This window comes from Eurosta solidaginis, chromosome 1 (genome assembly GCF_040869045.1).
Source record: "Eurosta solidaginis isolate ZX-2024a chromosome 1, ASM4086904v1, whole genome shotgun sequence".
Classification (NCBI taxonomy): Eukaryota; Metazoa; Arthropoda; class Insecta; order Diptera; family Tephritidae; genus Eurosta; species Eurosta solidaginis.
Window position 1 is genome coordinate 63,745,712 of NC_090319.1, and position 19,409 is coordinate 63,765,120.

The window sequence follows — 19,409 nt, forward strand, 5'->3', positions numbered from 1 at the left end:
TCAACAAACCCAAACAACATAAACTGCAAAACTATAAGGTAAAAGAAAGCAAAATAAAATGAAAGAGTAAAAAAATATGAAATAGATAAACAAAATTTAATACAAATTAAAATAAAAAATAAAAATGAAATAAAACAAATTTAAATAAATCAACTAAACGAAAAAAAAAAAATAAAAAAAAACAAAAAAAAAAATAAAAAAAATTAAGAATTAAATGATATAAAATAAAATATAGCAATTTAAAACAACATTACGTAACATAAAATTATATAACGTAGCAACAAAAAACCTAAAATAAGATAAAATAAACAAAATATTAAAAAATATGAATATTACCAATATATAAATTGAAAGAAAAAAAGTAACAAAAAAAAATTAAGCAGAGGAAAACAAAATGAAATAGAACTAAATACATTTAGTTATAGATAAAATAAAATAAAATTAAATAAGATAAAGAAAAACACGTAAAATAATGTAATATAAAATAAAATAAAAAATACGTATAAAATGAGGTAAAATAAAAAAATTTTAATTATTAAATTAAAATAAAATAAAATAAAATAAAATAAATAAAAAAATAAGTAAAATGAAATGAAATAAAATAAATTTAACTAAATTAATTTACGTAAATTTTAAATATAGAATAAAACAAAGAAATAGAAAAATAAAATAAAAAAAAAATAATCCAAAAGAAAATAAAATTAAATAAATGAAATAAAAACATAAAAAGAATAAAAATAATAAAAAAATAAAAAAAACGAAAAAAATAATATAAAATTAAATTAAACATAATTATATAGGATAAAAAAAAAAAAAATATGAATTAAAGTAAAATAAACAGAAAAATTAAAAATAAATATACCTACTAAGTTAAAAATAAAATAAAATAAAACAAAATCACGTAAAATAAAATAAAGTAAAATAAAATAAAATAAAAAAAAGAAATAAGTAAATAAAAAAATAAGTGAAATCATATGTAATAAAATTATCTTAATTAATAAAATACAATAAAATAAATAAAATAAAATGGAAATATAAAATATAGTAAAAATAATAAAATAAAATGAAAATAAATAAAAAATAAATACACTAAGTTATGTAAAATAAAATAAAATAAAATAAAATGAAGTAAAAGTATAAAATAGAACAAAATTAAATAAAAAATATTTAAATAAAATTAAAAAAATAAAAATAAATAAAAATAATCAATAAAGTAAAACTAAATGTAATTATATAGGATACATTACAAAAAAAAGAAAACAAAGCAAAAAAATAAAATAAATACATAACAAATTAAACTAAATTTGATTCAGTATGATGAATTAAAAAAAATTAAAGAGGGTTAAATAAAACAAAATAAAATAAACTAAAATAAAGTAAGAAAAACAATACAAAATAAAATCAAACAACAAAATAACTTAAATTATAATAAATTAAAATTAATTTAAATGAATAACTAAATATAAATTTGATCGTGAGGGATTTTCAATTGGGCCGAGCTGACCATTGTTGAACATTTCTTTTGATGCGTCTGGACTATATCACTAGACCAAGCGTGTACAAAGCGAACACCTTTTAAAATCAATAAGTACCTCTGCCAGAAAGGTCTTATTAGTAGAATGTAGAATGTGCCAAATTTTAACATCATTTGTCAAGTATATGTTCACCAATCCATACGAAGTAGTGCAATCCACTCAGTCACATTGAAAACACTTCTATGTTACTAGCTTAATTTTAAAATATTTCAAATAAATTGAAATTTAATATCTGTGATATTTCTTATTGAATTATGTTTAGGGTGTATAAATAAGTTCTCATCTTATATGCGCAGAGTTTATACACTCAAATACTCAAAAAAAATTTACTATTATATTATTAGAGGGACTCTATCTTTATTTATTTGTATATGTTTTTAGTTTGTTTTCCTAATTTGAAATAGATTTTAAAACAAGAAACAATTTATGAAACATAGCTATAATCAATAGCTTAGTTCTAAATTCATCAACTTTTGTTCAACAAAGTCTATAAACGAAAATTGCAATAAATTTTTTAAAACTTCTCCAATTTAATTTAATATATAATGTTAAGGATGAAGACATCTTCTACATATAGTCAGATCGAATACCACCACTTGCGTCGGTTAAAATGGCCACCGAAAAGAGCTGAAGGAGGAAATTGTAGATTTCCTCTATGGTGGGTAACAATATTTATATATTTTTTTATTCGGTATAGCGAAGATATTGTTCGGGATATCCTTGGATAGAGGTACCTAATGCGACTTAAGTGTTTCCACCCAAATCGTTTGGGACGTTTTCAAGTTTTTATAAAAAGTGTATCAGAAAATTTAAACAGTCTACAAGAAAGGTCTCCAAACGGGTTTGGCTAAGTTGACTTTTTAAGTGGTTATTCGAGGTTAAATTTTCATCTTAAATTGTATGTGATCAGGATTAGCCTGGTTTCACTGGGCCACTTGAGAGCTGCGCGCTGCTGCCACAACGTCCATTAAAAATGCATAGGCTCATAGGCCGAACCAAAGTGGATTCAGTACCAGGTGTTGTTATCTCAACAATGTTTGTCGACCTGGAATGGCGATTTCTTTCAAGATGTAGCTGAAATTTACTATGATCTATCAGTCGCTGTAAAAAAATCACAGGTAAACAAATATTTGCTATCTGGCAATGGAAATATGGAAGGTGTCTTACTTAAATTTTGTTAAATGTCTCTTGTATCGACAACAATTTTCAAATCAAGGACATTTTTAAATGATTGTAAAAATTTAAAGAACAGTTTTTAATATAAGTATATGATAGCATAATATGGCGTCCGAGGAGGGACAGTGGAAATATGTTTTTATAAGCCTTGAGCAAGACAATAGTTGAAAAATTGCAGACAAATCCTTAGTTCTTCAAAAGATATACAATTTTTTTTTATAATTATGGTATTTTTTTAATAATCATGCGGTCCATAAGGTGCAGAAAATGTCTTGACCTTTTAATTTATATTTAAACATTTTTAAGAATAATTTGATAATACCTTTCAACTCAAAATACAGACAAGTCTATTTTAACTATGCGATGCTATTAAATCAGTTGATATATTAAAATATAAGTCTATATATGTATGAGGGTATATAATATTTTTTAACCAGATAGAGTGAAGGGAATTTTAATTTGTTGATGATTGCAAACTGATTTGAGAGTGAGCGGGTAATTATTGTTTTTATTATAAATCATACAAATGGGCAAAGGAAAGTTATGCAATTTTTGTATTTTGCAGCACCTAAATCTAAATTAGCTATGATAATGATAATTAAATTGGATAAAATGATTATTGGGCTGAGAATATATGTATGTATGCTGCTTTAAATATTTGTACTATAATTAACAACTTATTTACTGAAAAATGCAAACTATTTCAAATCTATTGTTTTTATTATATTTAATTTTTTATTTTTTCGTAACTTGCAACCAAAGCACGGTCAACACATTTGAACTTGTAAATATATGTAGGTAAATAGTGATTTTTTTTTTTTTTTTGTTTAATAATACTTAATATTAAGTTTATTATTATTGAAATTACGATTGGTTTGAGAAAATGTGATTTAAAAATTGATAGACTATTTTTGCACTTAGAGGTATTGTTAAATTAAGTATGAGAGCATTCAATGGATGGGAGACGAAGGATTAAAATTTGACATAGAATATTTTTAAAATGTTAATGTGGTTAATGTTAACAAGACGAATTGAAAATTTTGCGCTTTCTAAAATTTTTATTTTTTTTGATATCAAAATATTCCTAAACGTTGAACTTTAGATATGTATGCTAAATATGAAGCAGGTTTCAAATTTGGGAATACAATTTCTTGGCGCTTTCTTTTTCCATTTAAGTTTATTTCGTTAATCTTTCTAGCTGGCGATAGAGTGAACTGGTTTTTGTTTTTTTTTTTAATAATTATATGTTTTTAGCAGATGCAATTTAGCTTGAGTGGCAATTTATTTAATTTTTGATTTGATTTTTTTTTGAAATTTTATAATAAACTTACCATTTTTATGTCACTAATCGTCATTATACTTCGTACGAAAAGATTGATTCTGACTATAGCGGGGCCATCTGTTTCGATACAGTAGGTAGTACACGCACATATATATATTTTAATGTAGGTTTATATGTATTACATGATTAATGTTTTTTTGTTGTTGTTCAATTCAATTTTGCAATAAAATTTAACATTTTCCGATAAGTTGTAGATTAAATATTCTTATATATGAAATAAGTAAAGAGATAAATGTATACATACGTACATACTTACTACATAATACGTACCTAAGTAAAATGTAAGAGGTTGTACATAGGCGACCCAAAGATTTAAGCTCAGGATTTCAGTTCTTTTATCTATCTGTATTTCTATAAAACTAAAACTTTTCGCTGATAGTAGATCCAAAAGATGTAGAAAGCAGAAAAGAGTTGATCCAAACTGCCCACACTTTGATCTATCTATATTAGAGTGGCCTTTTTTGTATGGAGGAAAACAGTTTTTGGACTTTCGATCGCACCAGCTATAAAAATGTGAATATCGTAGATGGAACAGTGTCAAGCAGTCAGGAAACAATTATTTTTAAATAGAACTCTAAAGAGATTTGACCAATACCAACGATACATATATGTAGATACATCATATAGATTTAGTTGTAAGCCCTTTGGCTGTTGTTGTTCTTGCAGTCAGAATTCTCTCTTAGAGGCATAAGGAGTACAACTGTTGCAAAAATATTCTTTGAAGACCCTAACCAACTTGGAAATTTGGGTGGTTGTAACTACTCGGCGTCAATTTGGCATAAACGAATGTGATTTTGTTTATAAAATCGGTGTCTAAGAAAATTGCATCGGCTTACTGATTTGCAAGATCGCGGGTTCGAATGGAGCTCAGGGCCTTAAAATAATTATTTTATCATTAATATTGTTATGATAATTATTTTCTTAAATAAAATTGTTTTTTTTTTTTTTGGAAATAAGAATAGACGACAGAAGAATTTTTTTATCATAATCATAATGTTAAAATAATTATTATTTCGAATATTTTGGGTAGTCTATGTACAATGTATTAAAATTATGAATTCAATCAAGTTCCAATTTTTGTGTTGAATAGCTTAAATTGTTTGAAAAAATATTTTTTAACTTTTAAGTTTGAAAATAAATAAAAATTCAGCAATTATATACATACTTAAAAATTTTTCCTGCAAACATAATTTCATTACACAGATACCAAATTTCGATAACGTTTTCAGAATTTGAAATTTTTAAACAAAAGAATTTTTTATTCGAAAAATGTGTTGGTAAAACATTTAAATAAAAAAGTGTACAAAAAAAAACGTTTTTTAAAAATTTTTAATTCTTATAATACTTTAAAAGTACATAGCCTTATTACAAATGTTTTGTTTTTCTTTTTTTGAAATTAGAAGGTAAATACATACATACATAATTTTTTGTCAATTTAAATTTTTTTTTTTTTTTTTTGTTTTTTGAAGAAAAAGCGAATTCTTTGGTGTCGTGCCTAATTATTAGAATGTTGCATGTTACATAAATGAAAAACAAATACAAAAATAGATACAAATAAATTCATATAAAATTATAACTGGCATCGACTAAATTTATTAGAAAAATATATAAGGCGTATATAATAAATACACATAAAATTTGCTTATAATAATTATTTTTACTTTTTATATTATTTCCTAATATTTTTCTTTCCTTTTTTCGCTAAAACACTTTTATTAAAAAAATTAAAATTTCAACTTAAAATTTTGTTTTTCATAATTTTTTTTGTTGTAAATATGTTAGGTGTAAACGTTTGTGTTCATTTATATAATTTTGTTTAGTTTTATTTGTTGTGTTGTTGTTTTTATTTTGTCATTTTCTTACCCGTGCCGTTAATTCCGGATGGACGTATTCTGGCATCATATTTTCCTGCACCTAAAATTTGGTCTAAGACTTTTTTCTCCTTTTCTCGGAAATTTATTTTGGCATTATTAGCTCTGAAATTATGATATGTACGTACGTATAATTGCATTAATTGACAGGGGGCCAACAAATAATATTTAGTTATAATATTTTTGTTTTGTTTACATTTACACAGAATATACCAATAGTGTTTTGAAAATAATTTGCGACTTTACAAACAAATATTTAGAAAAATTGTGACAAAAATAATTAATTTTAAAATAGTGAAACAAATTTTGTATTAAATAGTTTAAACAATATATATATATATATACATACAAAATTTTGTAGTGAAGCGAAAAATTTTGATATTTTATTTTGATTTAAAATTTTGTTATTATTAAATTCTAAATTTTTACACGAAAAGCAGCTTCGTTTTTTTGTTTTTTTTTTTTGTTTCACAACATTATACTGTCGCACTTATCATAGTATTTTATTTTATTTATTTAGTATTTAGCATATCTGTTGGCCATTTAATTTGTTTGTTTTTTTTTTGCTTTTTTTTGTTTTTGTTTTAGTTTGAATGGCTATACAGATATGCTTTGTCTAGCATTTGCAAATAATTCCAAAATTTATGCTCCGACAAAAATTAAAAAAACATTGCATTTTACAACAGCATTAATAAAAAGTTCACAATACAAAGAGAGTTAAAAAGTGATATTGTGTGTGTGTGCGTAAGCATTGAAATTGTATATGCATGAAGGCTGCAAATTGTGCGCAAAAAATTTTTTTTTTGGGAGGGGTTTACAATTAGGACCAGTCGATGTATATAATCAAGTATTCCGGTGTTAGTTACCCTGATGAGAAGTCAGTAACTAGTGATACAAATTGCTGGTTCGGAACTAGACCTAAAATGCCAAATGAGTACTAGTTCGTTCGTAATTTGATTCTCTCCAGTTATAGGTCACTCCAAAAATAGGCCACCAACAAAAAAACTGCTACCAGATTTAAGACGCTTCGACTATGCGTATGGGATTTTTCCAGTACTAATCCACCGCTTCGGAACCATCGAAAAGGGAATAACATCGTATAGAAGCAACATGCAAAATTTTGGTCCGGTTTGAAGCCAAGGAAATAGTACCAAAAAAGAACTTGATTTTAGCTCTAAATTTTCACATTACTTTGCGGAACTAAAGGAACCTTTAGTTCTAAAGTGGAAAAATTGTATCTAGCACGGAACTATAGAAAAGTTAATGCAGCTGAGATAATTATCACTACCTTGGGCATCGCCATGTTAAATTCGCCCGTTGAGAGCATGTAAAATAGATAGATGGCGAACTATAAGTGGTTCCGAATGCATTAGAGGCGCACCAGTTTTGAGCTAGATATTTTCCCTACAAAGTAGTGCTAGAGCAGTCAATTTACAAGGCTCTTAAAGTTCAAATATTTTTAGTTTCATCTCTGTTTTTCAGGTGGAAAGCGAAAGCTCGACTTTAATTTTGTTGTAATCCGCTAATCTCGGAGCATTTCGGAAATTGCTAATTGAAGTAAGCATCCGTTTTTCAACGATCGAAAAATTGGCAGCTACAATAGGGCTACAACAGGATACTTTCAGCTATTTGATTTTTATACTTAGTTGAGCAGAGCTCACAGAGTATATTAACTTTGATTGGATAACGGTTGGCTGTACAGGTATAAAGGAATCGAGATAGATATAGACTTCCATATATCAAAATCATCAGTATCGAAAAAAAATTTGATTGAGCCATGTCCGTCCGTCTGTCCGTTAACACGATAACTTGAGTAAATCGAGGTATCTTGATGAAATTTGGTATGTAGATTCCTGGGCACTCATCTCAGATCGCTATTTAAAATGAACGATATCGGACTATAACCACCCCCACCTTTTCGATATCGAAAATTTCGAAAAACAGAAAAAATGCGATAATTGCCAAAGGCGGTTAAAGCGATGAAACTTTGTAGATGGGTTGACGTTATGACGCAGAATAGAAAATTAGTAAGATTTTGGACAATGGGCGTGGCACCGCCCACTTTTACAAGAAGGTAATTTAAAAGTTTTGCAAGCTGTAATTTGGCAGTCGTTGAAGATATCATAATGAAATTTGGCAGGAACGTTACTACTATTACTATATGTGCTAAATAAAAATTAGTAAAATTGGATGAAGAACACGCCCACTTTTAAAAAAAATTTTTTTTAAAATTCAAATTTTAACAAAAAATTTAATATCTTTACTGTATATAAGTAAATTAAGTCAAAATTCAACTCCAGTAATGATATGATGCAACAAAATACAAAAATAAAAGAAAATTTCAAAATGGGCGTGGCTCCGCCCATTTTCATTTAGTTTGTCTAGAATACTTTTAATGCCATAAGTCGAACAAAAATTTACCAATCCTTCTCAAATTTGGTAGGGGCATAGATTCTATGACGGTAACTGTTCTCTGTGAAAATGGGCGAAATCGGTGGAAGCCACGCCCAGTTTTTATACACAGTCCACCGTCTGTCCTTCCGCTCGGCTTTTAACACAATAACTTGAGCAAAAATCGATATATCTTTACTAAACTTAGACCACGTACTTATCTGAACTCACTTTATCTTGGTATAAAAAATGGCCGAAATCCGGCCATAACCACGCCCACTTTATCGATATCGAAAATTACGAAAAATGAAAAAAATGCCATAATTCTATACCAAATACGAAAAAAGGGATGAAACATGGAAAATGGATTGGTTTATTGACGCAAAATATAACTTTGGAAAAAACTTTGTAAAATGGGTGTGACACCTACCATATTTAGTAGAAGAAAATGAAAAAGTTCTACAAGGCGAAATCAACAGCCCTTGGAATCTTGGCAGGAATACTGTTAGTGGTATTGCATATATAAATAAATTAGCAGTACCCGACAGATGATTTTCTGGATCACCTGGTCCACATTTTGGTCGATATCGCGAGAACGCCTTCACATATACATCTAAGGGCCACTCGCTTTTAAAACCCTCATTAATACCTTTAATTTGAAATCCATATCGTACAAACACATTCTAGAGTCACCCCTGGCCCACCCTAATGGCGATATCTCGAAAAGGCGTCCACCTATAGACCTAATGCCCACTCCCTCTTAAAATGCTCAGTAACACCTTTCGTTTGATACCCATATCGTACAAACATTCTATAGTCACCCCTGGCCCACCCTAATGGCGATATCTCGAAAAGGCGTCCACCTATAGACCTAATGCCCACACCCTCTTAAAATGCTCAGTAACACTTTTCGTTTGATACCCATATCGTATAAACATTCTAGAGTCACCCCTGGCCCACCCTAATGGCAATATCTCGAAAAGGCGTCCACCTATAGACCTAATGCCCACTCCCTCTTAAAATGCTCAGTAACACTTTTCGTTTGATTCCCATATCGTACAAATATTCTAGAGTCACCCCTGGCCCACCCTAATGGAGATATCTCGAAAAGGCGTCCACCTATAGACCTAATGCCCACTCTCTCTTAAAATGCTCAGTAACACCTTTCATTTGATTCCCATATCGTACAAACACATTCTAGAGACACCCCTGGTCCACCTTTATGGCGATATCTCGAAACGTCGTCCACCTATGGAACTAAGGATCACTCCTTTTCAAAATACTCATTAACAGCTTTTGATACCCATATCGTACAAACATATTCTAGAGTCACACCTGGTCCACCTTTATGGCGATTTCTCGAAAATGCGTTCATCTATAGAACTAAAGCCCATTCCCTTTTAAAATACTCATTACCACCTTTCATTTGATACCCATATCGTACAAACAAATTCTAGAGTCGCCCTGGTCCACCTTTATGGCGATATCCCTAAATGGCGTCCATCCATAGAACTATGGCCTACTCTCTCTTTTAAAAATACTCTTTAATACCTTCCATTTGATACACATGTCATACAACCACATTCCAGGGTTACCCTAGGTTCATTTTCCTACATGGTGATTTTCCTTATTTTGTCTCCATAGCTCTCAACTGAGTATGTAATGTTCGGTTACACCCGAACTTAACCTTCCTTACTTGTTTTTTATAAATATGGTTCCATTTTCTAACTCACTGTTTCAATAAAGCTTTTTTATATAATAACAAGTTTTTGCGTTGCAGAAAAGAAATGAAATTTCCGCGTGCGCATCAAACTGTTTTCTACTTCCTTTATGTTAGTTTCGTTGGATGTTTTTCCGCCAATTTCCGTACAAAATTTGGAGAATGTTTCAATCCATTTTTGAGTAGTTTCCCGAAGAGCTAGAGTCTTGAAAATTTGGCCGCACATCGAAACTCGGTGACAACTTATCGTGAGCAAAAAACTTTCCTAGATGTTGCAGGGATCGTCGAAATTCTAAAAAATGTTCGAGCTTGGAAATTTTGTTTTCAAATTTAAAGAACCTGCAAATAAATCAGAAATCTGAAACTTTGAAAGAAGATTTGGGCTCTCCTGGGTTGTAATGTTTAGGACAAAAAAGTTGTCTAGATGGGACAGGGATCGAGATATTTAGAAAATTCAATTACAAAATGTAGAATTTTCAGACCGCTGCTTGAGTAACTTCCCTTAGAGCTAGAGTCTGTTTTTTTTCTCGGACGTTGTGGCAGCGCACTGCCCTCAAGTGGCCCGATGAAACCAGGCTAATCCTGTTTTTGTTGTTTTTTAATTCATATATGCTTGTTTTGTGTTTTTTTTTTTTTTTATCCTAATTCTTATTTATGTGTTATTTATAATTTTTTGGTTACCGAGTCTTTGAGAGGCAGTGGCTTCTTAAGCGCCGAGATCTAAAACCACTCAGCTACAGAGAAACTCATCAGCTGAGAAATATAGATTCACAAAATACAATAGATTAAAAGTATAAATATAATTTTTATTCTCGAGTGAGAGTTATAATCTTCACAAAAACATAGAAAAGGTTCGTGTAGTTGGAAATTGCTTCTGCATTGTTTAAAAATTATAGGTTTATAATGCCTTCAAACTCGGCATGGAACATTCAAGTTTACTTCGTTCAAAAGAAATGGGCTTGAAATCGATCCATTTAAAAGTCTAGCCATAAATAGTACACCCAGCATTCTCTGCGACTTGCAAGTGTAGGAAGATTAATTAGTTTTAATCGATTAGTGTAAGGAGGAAGATTATACGGAGAGTCCCACTGAAGATTTCTCAAGGCGAAAAGTAAAAACTGTTTTTGAATTTATTCTAGTCTATCCACATGAACTTGATAACGCGGATTCCAAATTATCGATCCATATTCTAATATCGGCCTCACCAATGATGTAAAAAGGGTTTTTGTAACGTAAGGATCACTAAACTCTTTTGCCCATCTTTTCAAAAATGCTAAAACTCCTCTCGCTTTATTGACAGTGGCATTAATATGAGGGTTGAAACTGAGTTTGCAATTCATTGTAACTCCCAAGTCGACAAAAACATCAACGCTTTCCAGAGTTTGGCCATTAATTGTATTGGCTGTATGTTCCCACGTGAAAAACATATGGATTTACATTTTACTATGTTGAGAGGCATAAAATTCGCATTACACCAAGTAACTAAACGATTTAAATCCGCCTGGAGTACAGAACGTTCTTCAACCGACGCGTATGACTTAAAACGTTTTACGTCGTCGGCATACATTAAAATGTTAGAATATTTTATAGATGTGGAAGCATCGTTTATAAAGATCAAAAACAGAATAGGACCGAGATGACTGCCCTGAGGCACACAGGAGGGAACATCGATGACAATGTTTTTAAAAATGACTCTTTGAGTTCTACCGCAAAGATAGGAGGAGATCCAGCGAGTTAGGCCAGGTTGAAAACCAAGCAATTCGAGTTTATAAACAAGTAATGAGTGGCGTACTTTGTCGAATGCTTTGCTGAAATCAGTGTATATAACGTCGGTATGATGATTGTTTCTAAACCCATTAAAGACGTGAGTTGTAAATTCAAGCTAATTGGTTGTGGTTGATTTGGCTCTACAAAAGCCATGCTGAGCACTATCTATCAATGTAGAAATCGAAATGTAAGGTGATTAGTAACGATTGCTTTGAAAAGCTTAGGGATAGCGGAGAGCTTTGCTATTCCACGATATTTTTCAATAGACGACTTGCTTCCTTTTTTATGGAGTGGAATAAGAAAAGATTTCTTCCAAGCTGTAGGGAAAATGCCATTTTTTAAAGAGAGGTTAAACAGATCAGTAAGGGGCTGGTAAATGTATTCCGCACATTTTTTAAGAAAACATGTTGGGATCAAATCGGGACCGTAATTGAAGGATTCTTTTAGGGTCTTTAGATGTAGTAGAACATCATCAGGCAACAAATGTGGGGCATATATTGAGTTACTAGAATGGAGCTCATACGGATAATTTGTAGGTGATGAATCAACGACAGCAGAGTAATTAGAGTGAAAGAATTGAGCGAAGAAGTTTGCAATCTCTTGATCGTCGCTGGAAATGCTATTTCTAAACTTCATGGCAGAAGGAAACCCGTTAGTTCTTTACGAAATTACATTTTACATATGTAAGCTTTATAACACTTTTTATTAATTTCAAAATATTTATGACGGAAATGATTTTCGCTAGGTAGTCCAGAGATCGTGAAAATTTACAAAATAATCCCAGCTTTGAAATTTTATTTTCAGCTTAAAGGAAATATTTAGAATAAAAGATTGTTCTAGGTGGGACAGAGTTCTAGTTATTCAGAGATATTGAGAAAGTGTAATTTTGCGACCGCTTATGAGTTACTTGCCGTGGAGCTAGATTATTAAAACTGAGAACATATTTCAGAGCTCCATGACAGTGCAACATGAAGAAAAAATTCGCTAGGTGGTCCAGAGATCATGATAATTAAAAAAATTGTCCAAACTTAGAAATTTTGTTTTCAGGAAACAAAGGAACTTCCCGTAAACCCAGCTACCTGAAACTTTGAACCAAACTTTGGGCTATCTTAGGATGAAATGTTTAGGACAAAGGGTTTTCTTGATGGGACAGGGATCGAGATATTCAGAGAAATTTAGAAAGTCAACTTACAACATGTGGAATCTTGCAACCCCTTTTTGAGTACCTTGCCATTGAGCTAGATCCTTGAAACTAAGAAAGTATTTCAGAACCCCATGACTATAAAAATTTTTACAGTTGCAATGTTAAAACCTGAGTGTCGAAGTTCAACAAGATTATGTCTTTGTTTAAATCGACACTTTACATTCTTCTGGACCATTGATATAAAGGAAGTACTTAAGAATGTGTTATCTTCTTCTTGTTAACTGATCTTATTGTAAACCTCTACAATATAAGTTTTTTGTGTGATGGTTAGTTTTTGTAAGAGTTCTGCTCCCTCCAAGTCAATACATTATTTTTCCTAAGATTTTCACAATTTTTTAATGGACGAGCCAGGGCCGGGTCTGCTGTTTACTATGTCGATCTAGAAATAAGGGTTGATAGGCGCAATTCACAGCTTACGCAAACCAATTTTCAACTTCACCTATGCATGTATAATCCATATTTTGCAGACGAGGCTCTGGTGGCTACAGGTTCCTCGTGGAATAAGGGGATGTGGGGTTGGGACAGCCTAGAATGTTCAGTGTGGTCATATTTAACCGTTCGCGATATGGTCGGGTGCTTGTTACCGGAATGTACCGGATCTATATCCGGAAAAAGACCATCACCATACGTAACAATTTTGAAAACTACAACAACAACATCTGTAAATAAATAGATCATTCAGGTGGCCAGATTAATGCAGTATCTTTCGGGCGAGACTTCGTTCAGGCAAAACCATACATCTATTCTGGGTTCCCAGTCATGAAAGGATAGAAGGTAACGAAAAGGTGGATGAGTTGGAAAAGGTGCATACAGAACTCGATGAAACGACGACAGACGTACCAATCTGTTTGGGGAAATCAAAAGGAGGCAGGAGTTGCATATGATCCATAAAGCGAAAAAGGCGTGGACAGAAGCGCGGGGTTGTAAAATTTCTAAAACCATGTGCAAACCTTATGACGTTAGCCTCACAAAGTTACTCAAGTTGGACACGTTCTGTGTTCGTGTTCTGACCACGTGAGTTCAAGGCTACATATACTAGGCGCTGCAAAGCTGCCAGATCTCGAGGCTGCAATTAAGCTAGGTCCTAGAAAATATGTAGTATTTGACAAGAGGACGGAGTTATTTTATAACGTAAGTGCTGGTACCAAACTTGGGGGTTTTCCGTTTCTTCGTCAAACTAATTCTGGTAACACTATGGACACATTCAGTCTATGTGAGGTCTTTGTTGACCGGTCAGTTGAACCTAACCTCACCAGCTGCGCAGTTTTCAGAACAAGTAAGAAAGTGTGGAGAAAGCCTCTAAACTCTGCATGTTTGGCTTTATTTATACTGTGTGTCGAACAAACCATGAAAGAAATTTCTACTTAAGTTTACATTTAGACCTTGAACTTTAGCTAATATATTTAAAACGATAATCTATGGAAGCGTTATCCCCCTTTTTTATCTTTACCAAGAGCAGTGACGTACTTTTCATTCATACGGACCAATTTTTCAAACGGAATATACGACTTCATATGCACTACAACAATAAAATAACCATCACAATTCAATAAGTTTGTAGCCTTCATTTGCTATTGAGTCCTTCGATTTTTAGTTACACAATTATAACCGATCAAAAGGATGAATTCAATGACATAATTGCATAATTGTGCAAATGGGTGTGTACTTGTGTTTGTGTACAAATAATGTATTTCTATGTGTGTGTTATATATCAGCCAAAATACGTGACAAAGCTTTCAAAAAATACAATTTAATTTACTTTCAAAGGTTCGGTCAATAAAATGTGGATTTATTCACCATTTTCCATTGAATTTTGTATTTATGTACATATTTTTGCCATTTTTTTTTTTTGTATTTTACTATTGCTGCTTCGTATTTACAAATATTTTAGCTGTAAATGTACTTAGTATAAACATCAATTGTGTGTGTGTGTGTGTGTGTAGTTGTTAGATTAAAATATGACAAAACATTTATAGCAAAAACTATTTCAGGTTACTTACAGTGATGCACTACATAGACTGGCAAAATAAAATATCACCCAAAAGTAATGGCCGGTGTCCATGATTTGTATGATATGGAAATTTTTATTCCCTTGGCATGCGTGTTTATGTTTACAGGTGAAGTTGATGTGATTTTATAGCCAAAATGGCACAAATGCTTTTATTTATTTCATCGAATGGCTGGAAATAGATAAAGAAATAATGTTTTTAGTTTATAGGTAATGGCCCATTTTTATTTGTTTGAACACGGTATAATTTAAGCATGATTTTAAGTCAGTTATATTCAACTTCAGGGCTGCTCAAAAATGTTTATATTGCAGTGCAACTCAAAATACATAGGTATATATACAAAACTAGCGGACCCGGCAGACGTTGTTCTGCCATAAATTTGGCCTACCTGCATACATTTTAAAAAGCTTTTTCCGTTTAATTCTGCCCTCCCCCTTAACTTTTTCCTAATCCTTTTATTCACTCCTCCCTCCATCTTTTTCGCTTCATCTATCTCCATCTTCGTCTTATTCTCTCTCCTCTCAGTCTATCTCTTTTGTTCCAGTCCCAGTCCCACTCCGAGTCTCAGTCCCAGTCCTAGTCCTAATCCCAGTCACAGTCCGTCTCTGGTAGGAAAAAGGATCGTAAACACTAATATAGGCATATTTATATACCGAATTTCAGGCAAATCGAATAGGACATATGTAAATAGGTATGTGGGTATTATTAATTCATGTCTCTATTTCGGCTTCGCATGCATATTTATCAGTTTTGCCAGGTTGATGCGACTAAATCGAATATCACAATGAAAATTAATTTAGAGCTCTCAGCAACAGCTTTCATTTGATATCCATATTACCCACACATTCTAGGGGTATCGGGGTCCACATTTTGGCCTATATATCGAGACCCTAGTCACCCAGCGGTATAATATATTACTCTGTACTAAAGCACTCATCAACAGCTTTCATTTGATATCCATATTGTATAAACACTGTATAGGCATTCATGGGCCCACGTTTTGGCCTATATCTCGAGACCCACCCTAGTCACCCAGGGTATGAAAATTACCCTCTACTAAGGCACTCCTCAACAGCTTTCATTTGTTATCCATATTCTATAAACAAATTCTAGGGGTACCCTGGTCCACGTTTGAACAAAATCGACTGACGCATCTCTTCAAACACCGGCGACTAACTAACACACGTTTTAGCCTTTCCTTTTATATATGTAGATTTTTATTTTTCACACTTCACTATAATATTAAAGCGAAATGCAGATATTCATTGCTTTTGAAATTCGGCTTAAAAATTGCACACGGAACAACTAAAGACTCTCCTGAATTAAAAAAAAATGTCTTAGTACTTCTAAATCGCGGGCTACCTCAGAAACCCCGGATTCGGGGTAATCACCACCCCCTTCCCTCGACGGGCCTGGTGATGTGCTATACTTGATATCATTCGCTATAATATTTTTTATTGATAAGCAGGTTGTTTAATTAAACACCAAGCAATTACACGGAAGTATATCCGCACCACTGAAAATATTAGTGCCGCTGCGTATACGTATAAATATTTAAAAAAAATTGCAATAAGATAATGTTGCGAATATAAACTGAGATATAACCTATCCTATATTTCAAGCTAGATTGAACTACACACGGAGTGCAAAACAAATTCAAAATCGGTTCAGTAGTTTAGGAGTCCATCGCGGACAAACATAGTGAAACGTGATTTGTGTATATAAAAATAATATGCACACTGAAAATTTTCTAAATCGAAAAAAAATGCATTTTAAATGTTTAAAGAATTTTGATGGTCCCCTTAATGAATAAGTTTTAATTTAAATTTTTCTCACGGCTACAATATTTTTGAAACATTTTTTTGTGTCAATTTGTTGGTGTAAATTTGAACATTATACCGAAGTGCCTTGGCTTAATATGGAAGTGCTGTTTCTTTGCACTTTTATATGAAATTCAGGCACTTTCATATGAATCGAATTTATATGTGAGGGCATATAGGAGTGCTATGAAATTCTTTTATATGCAAAGTGTGAATTTGTAACTGTGCCTATTCTTCACATGCTATAAGTATAGAAGTGCTGAACAGCTCTGGTCAACATAAACACTATTTCGTCTTTTAAAAGTATTAAAAATTTAAGATTACGCGAGCGCGATTTTAGCTCTTTAAAAAAAGGTTTTAGGCCCGGTTTTTCAGTAGTTGGTTAAGCTCAGCTTAAAATAAGTCTGCTTAAGCTCTAGTCAAATTCAAACTCCAGTTAAACTACTGAGCAGTTTTTCAATAACAGTTTAAGGCCGCGTTTGGGGTACGCTTTTTGTACGGCAACATTGGTTTTTATTATCTAGATAATTTGTAGATACAGCAACAGCTGGATTTCGTTTACCCAACAAACATGGAAAAAATATTTCTCCAGCGAAATATATATCTAGTTCCGGATGGGATATCTAACATCATTATTTAATTATTCTTAAACCAGACATCCAATTTCGTTCAACAATCACTATCCAACCTTTGAGATACTTTGTAAAATTTAGAGTTTTCGAGTTGATCTCCAACGTCATTAATATTTTCCAATTATTATTCAACTTTCGAGAGATTTTGAGAAAGGTACAGTTCTCAAATGAATATTCAAAACATTTCTCCAGTTGATATCCTACATTGGATATCGAGTTGAGGTGGAGTTGAAAAAAAATCTCCAAGGTGGTACCACCAAAACCAACAGCTGTTTATTGTGAGAAATAAACACCTGGTTAATAGCAGTAATGAACCGTAATTAATGAAATAATGAAAATACTGTAGTATGGAATCTCACATTTGAGTCCAGTTAGAGAACCACAAGTTAGGAATTAAATTTTTTCAACTTAAGTAATAACATTTTTGGCTTAAAAAAAATTCCCTCTTTTGCTGAGTACGCTATGATTCTCGAGATGAGCCAACAGCTCTTACGATTTAAGAAGTATGCCTAGTTATGAATATGAGTTCTAATGGCACTCAAGCCCAATTGCTTATTGGGTATACTCGACGCCATTTCGAACGAACGCAAATAACTGATAGGTTAACTAGAGTTTAACCATGCCAGGGCGGCCGCTTAAGCTCAGCTTAAACTTCAGTTAGCCGTTCGGGGCCGTTTAGATTAATAGAAATGGTACCTAATAAGGATGTGTCTAACCTCGATATTTTATAAGCATGCAGGACGTTCAATGATAATCAAGTTAAATTAAGTTAAGGTTTTGACAATTTTTGTGGAATTTTAATAGTAATTGTCAAGTAAAGAACTACCACTTTTTATGCATAGGGTCAAGTGATCGCTGTTGTAAGCGCAAATTACTAACTTTTTTTATGCGAATACCCTGCCCGTGCTTATTTTAGCTGGAAACTGTGTTTAATATTAGGCAGTATTTTAGTCAGCTGCTGTGATTACGGCGAATATTTTTTTATAAATTTCAATTTAAACAAATAAAGGTGTCTAAGTTCGGGTGTAAGCGAACATTATATACTCAGCGTGAGCTTCAATTGTACATTTCATATTAGTTAATAACTTTTCTACAAAACACGTGGTACCACCCATTTAAAAAAAATTGTCTCCTCATTTCCTCTTACAATAAAACTTGATAAGTGAAATATCATTGATTCAAAACTATTTTGTTATAGCTCATTATTCTAGTCTACGACCCTTTTAAACTTGTTTTGTATCTAAGTTGCCGTGGTCTTTAACTGATCCCGTCCACTTTTACTAGATATATTTTCTGCTATAAGGAAAATATGTGTACACAATTTTATTACGATCCGTTAATTTTTATTCGAGTTATGGCTCCCGAAACATAGAAAATTGCTTAGTCATAAAACGGGCGGTGCCACGCCCATTTTTTAAAATTTGAAGTTTTTCCTATTTGTTGTTTTTATTCCACTTGGGAAATGAAATACCATTGGTATAAAGCTCTTTTTTGCAAAGATATAGCTTACTTTGTTCGTCCACGACCCTTTTAAAAATCTTTTATATAAAAGTGGGCGCTGTCCTTAACCGATTTCGTTAATGTTTCTTCAAAACATTCCTTATAGTAAAGGCAATCTCTCTGCCGAATTTTAACGTGGACCCAGGCACCCCTAGAATGTGTTTATACAATATGGATATCAAATGAAAGCTGCTGATGAATGATTTAGTACAGGGGAGTTTTCATACCTATTGGTGACTAGGGTCTCGAGATATAGGCCAAAACGTGGACCCAAATACCTCGAGACAATGTTTATACAATATGGATATCAAATGAAAGCTGTTGATGAGTGCTTTACTACATTCTTGGTCCTAGAAAGCTGTGATTTGCAACGAGAAACACACTATGATTTTGACGAACTGGGGACATTCGTTAGGACAAATCTTCCGAAGTTGATTCCAGA

General features: G+C 32.0%; 1 protein-coding gene across 35 annotated transcripts in view; it reads right to left on the reverse strand.

The window, feature by feature from the left end:
* The window catches only part of GluClalpha (glycine receptor alpha 1), a 182,633-nt gene that overhangs the window by 87,631 nt on the left and 75,593 nt on the right, over positions 1–19,409 (reverse strand). For 28 of the 35 annotated variants that reach the window (XM_067756841.1, XM_067756786.1, XM_067756861.1 and 25 more), the window contains 2 exons: positions 15,007–15,186; positions 5,917–6,029 (listed from right to left, as the gene is read on the reverse strand). The exons of 1 other annotated variant lie outside the window; for it this stretch is intronic. In XM_067756841.1, the coding sequence (XP_067612942.1) occupies positions 5,917–6,029; positions 15,007–15,068 (175 nt within the window). In that variant the 5' untranslated portion in view covers positions 15,069–15,186. Of the gene's footprint in view, positions 1–4,042; positions 4,111–5,916; positions 6,030–15,006; positions 15,187–19,409 lie in introns of all 35 variants that reach the window. 6 more of the 35 variants (XM_067756981.1, XM_067756870.1, XM_067756897.1 and 3 more) reach the window with 2 other exon arrangements.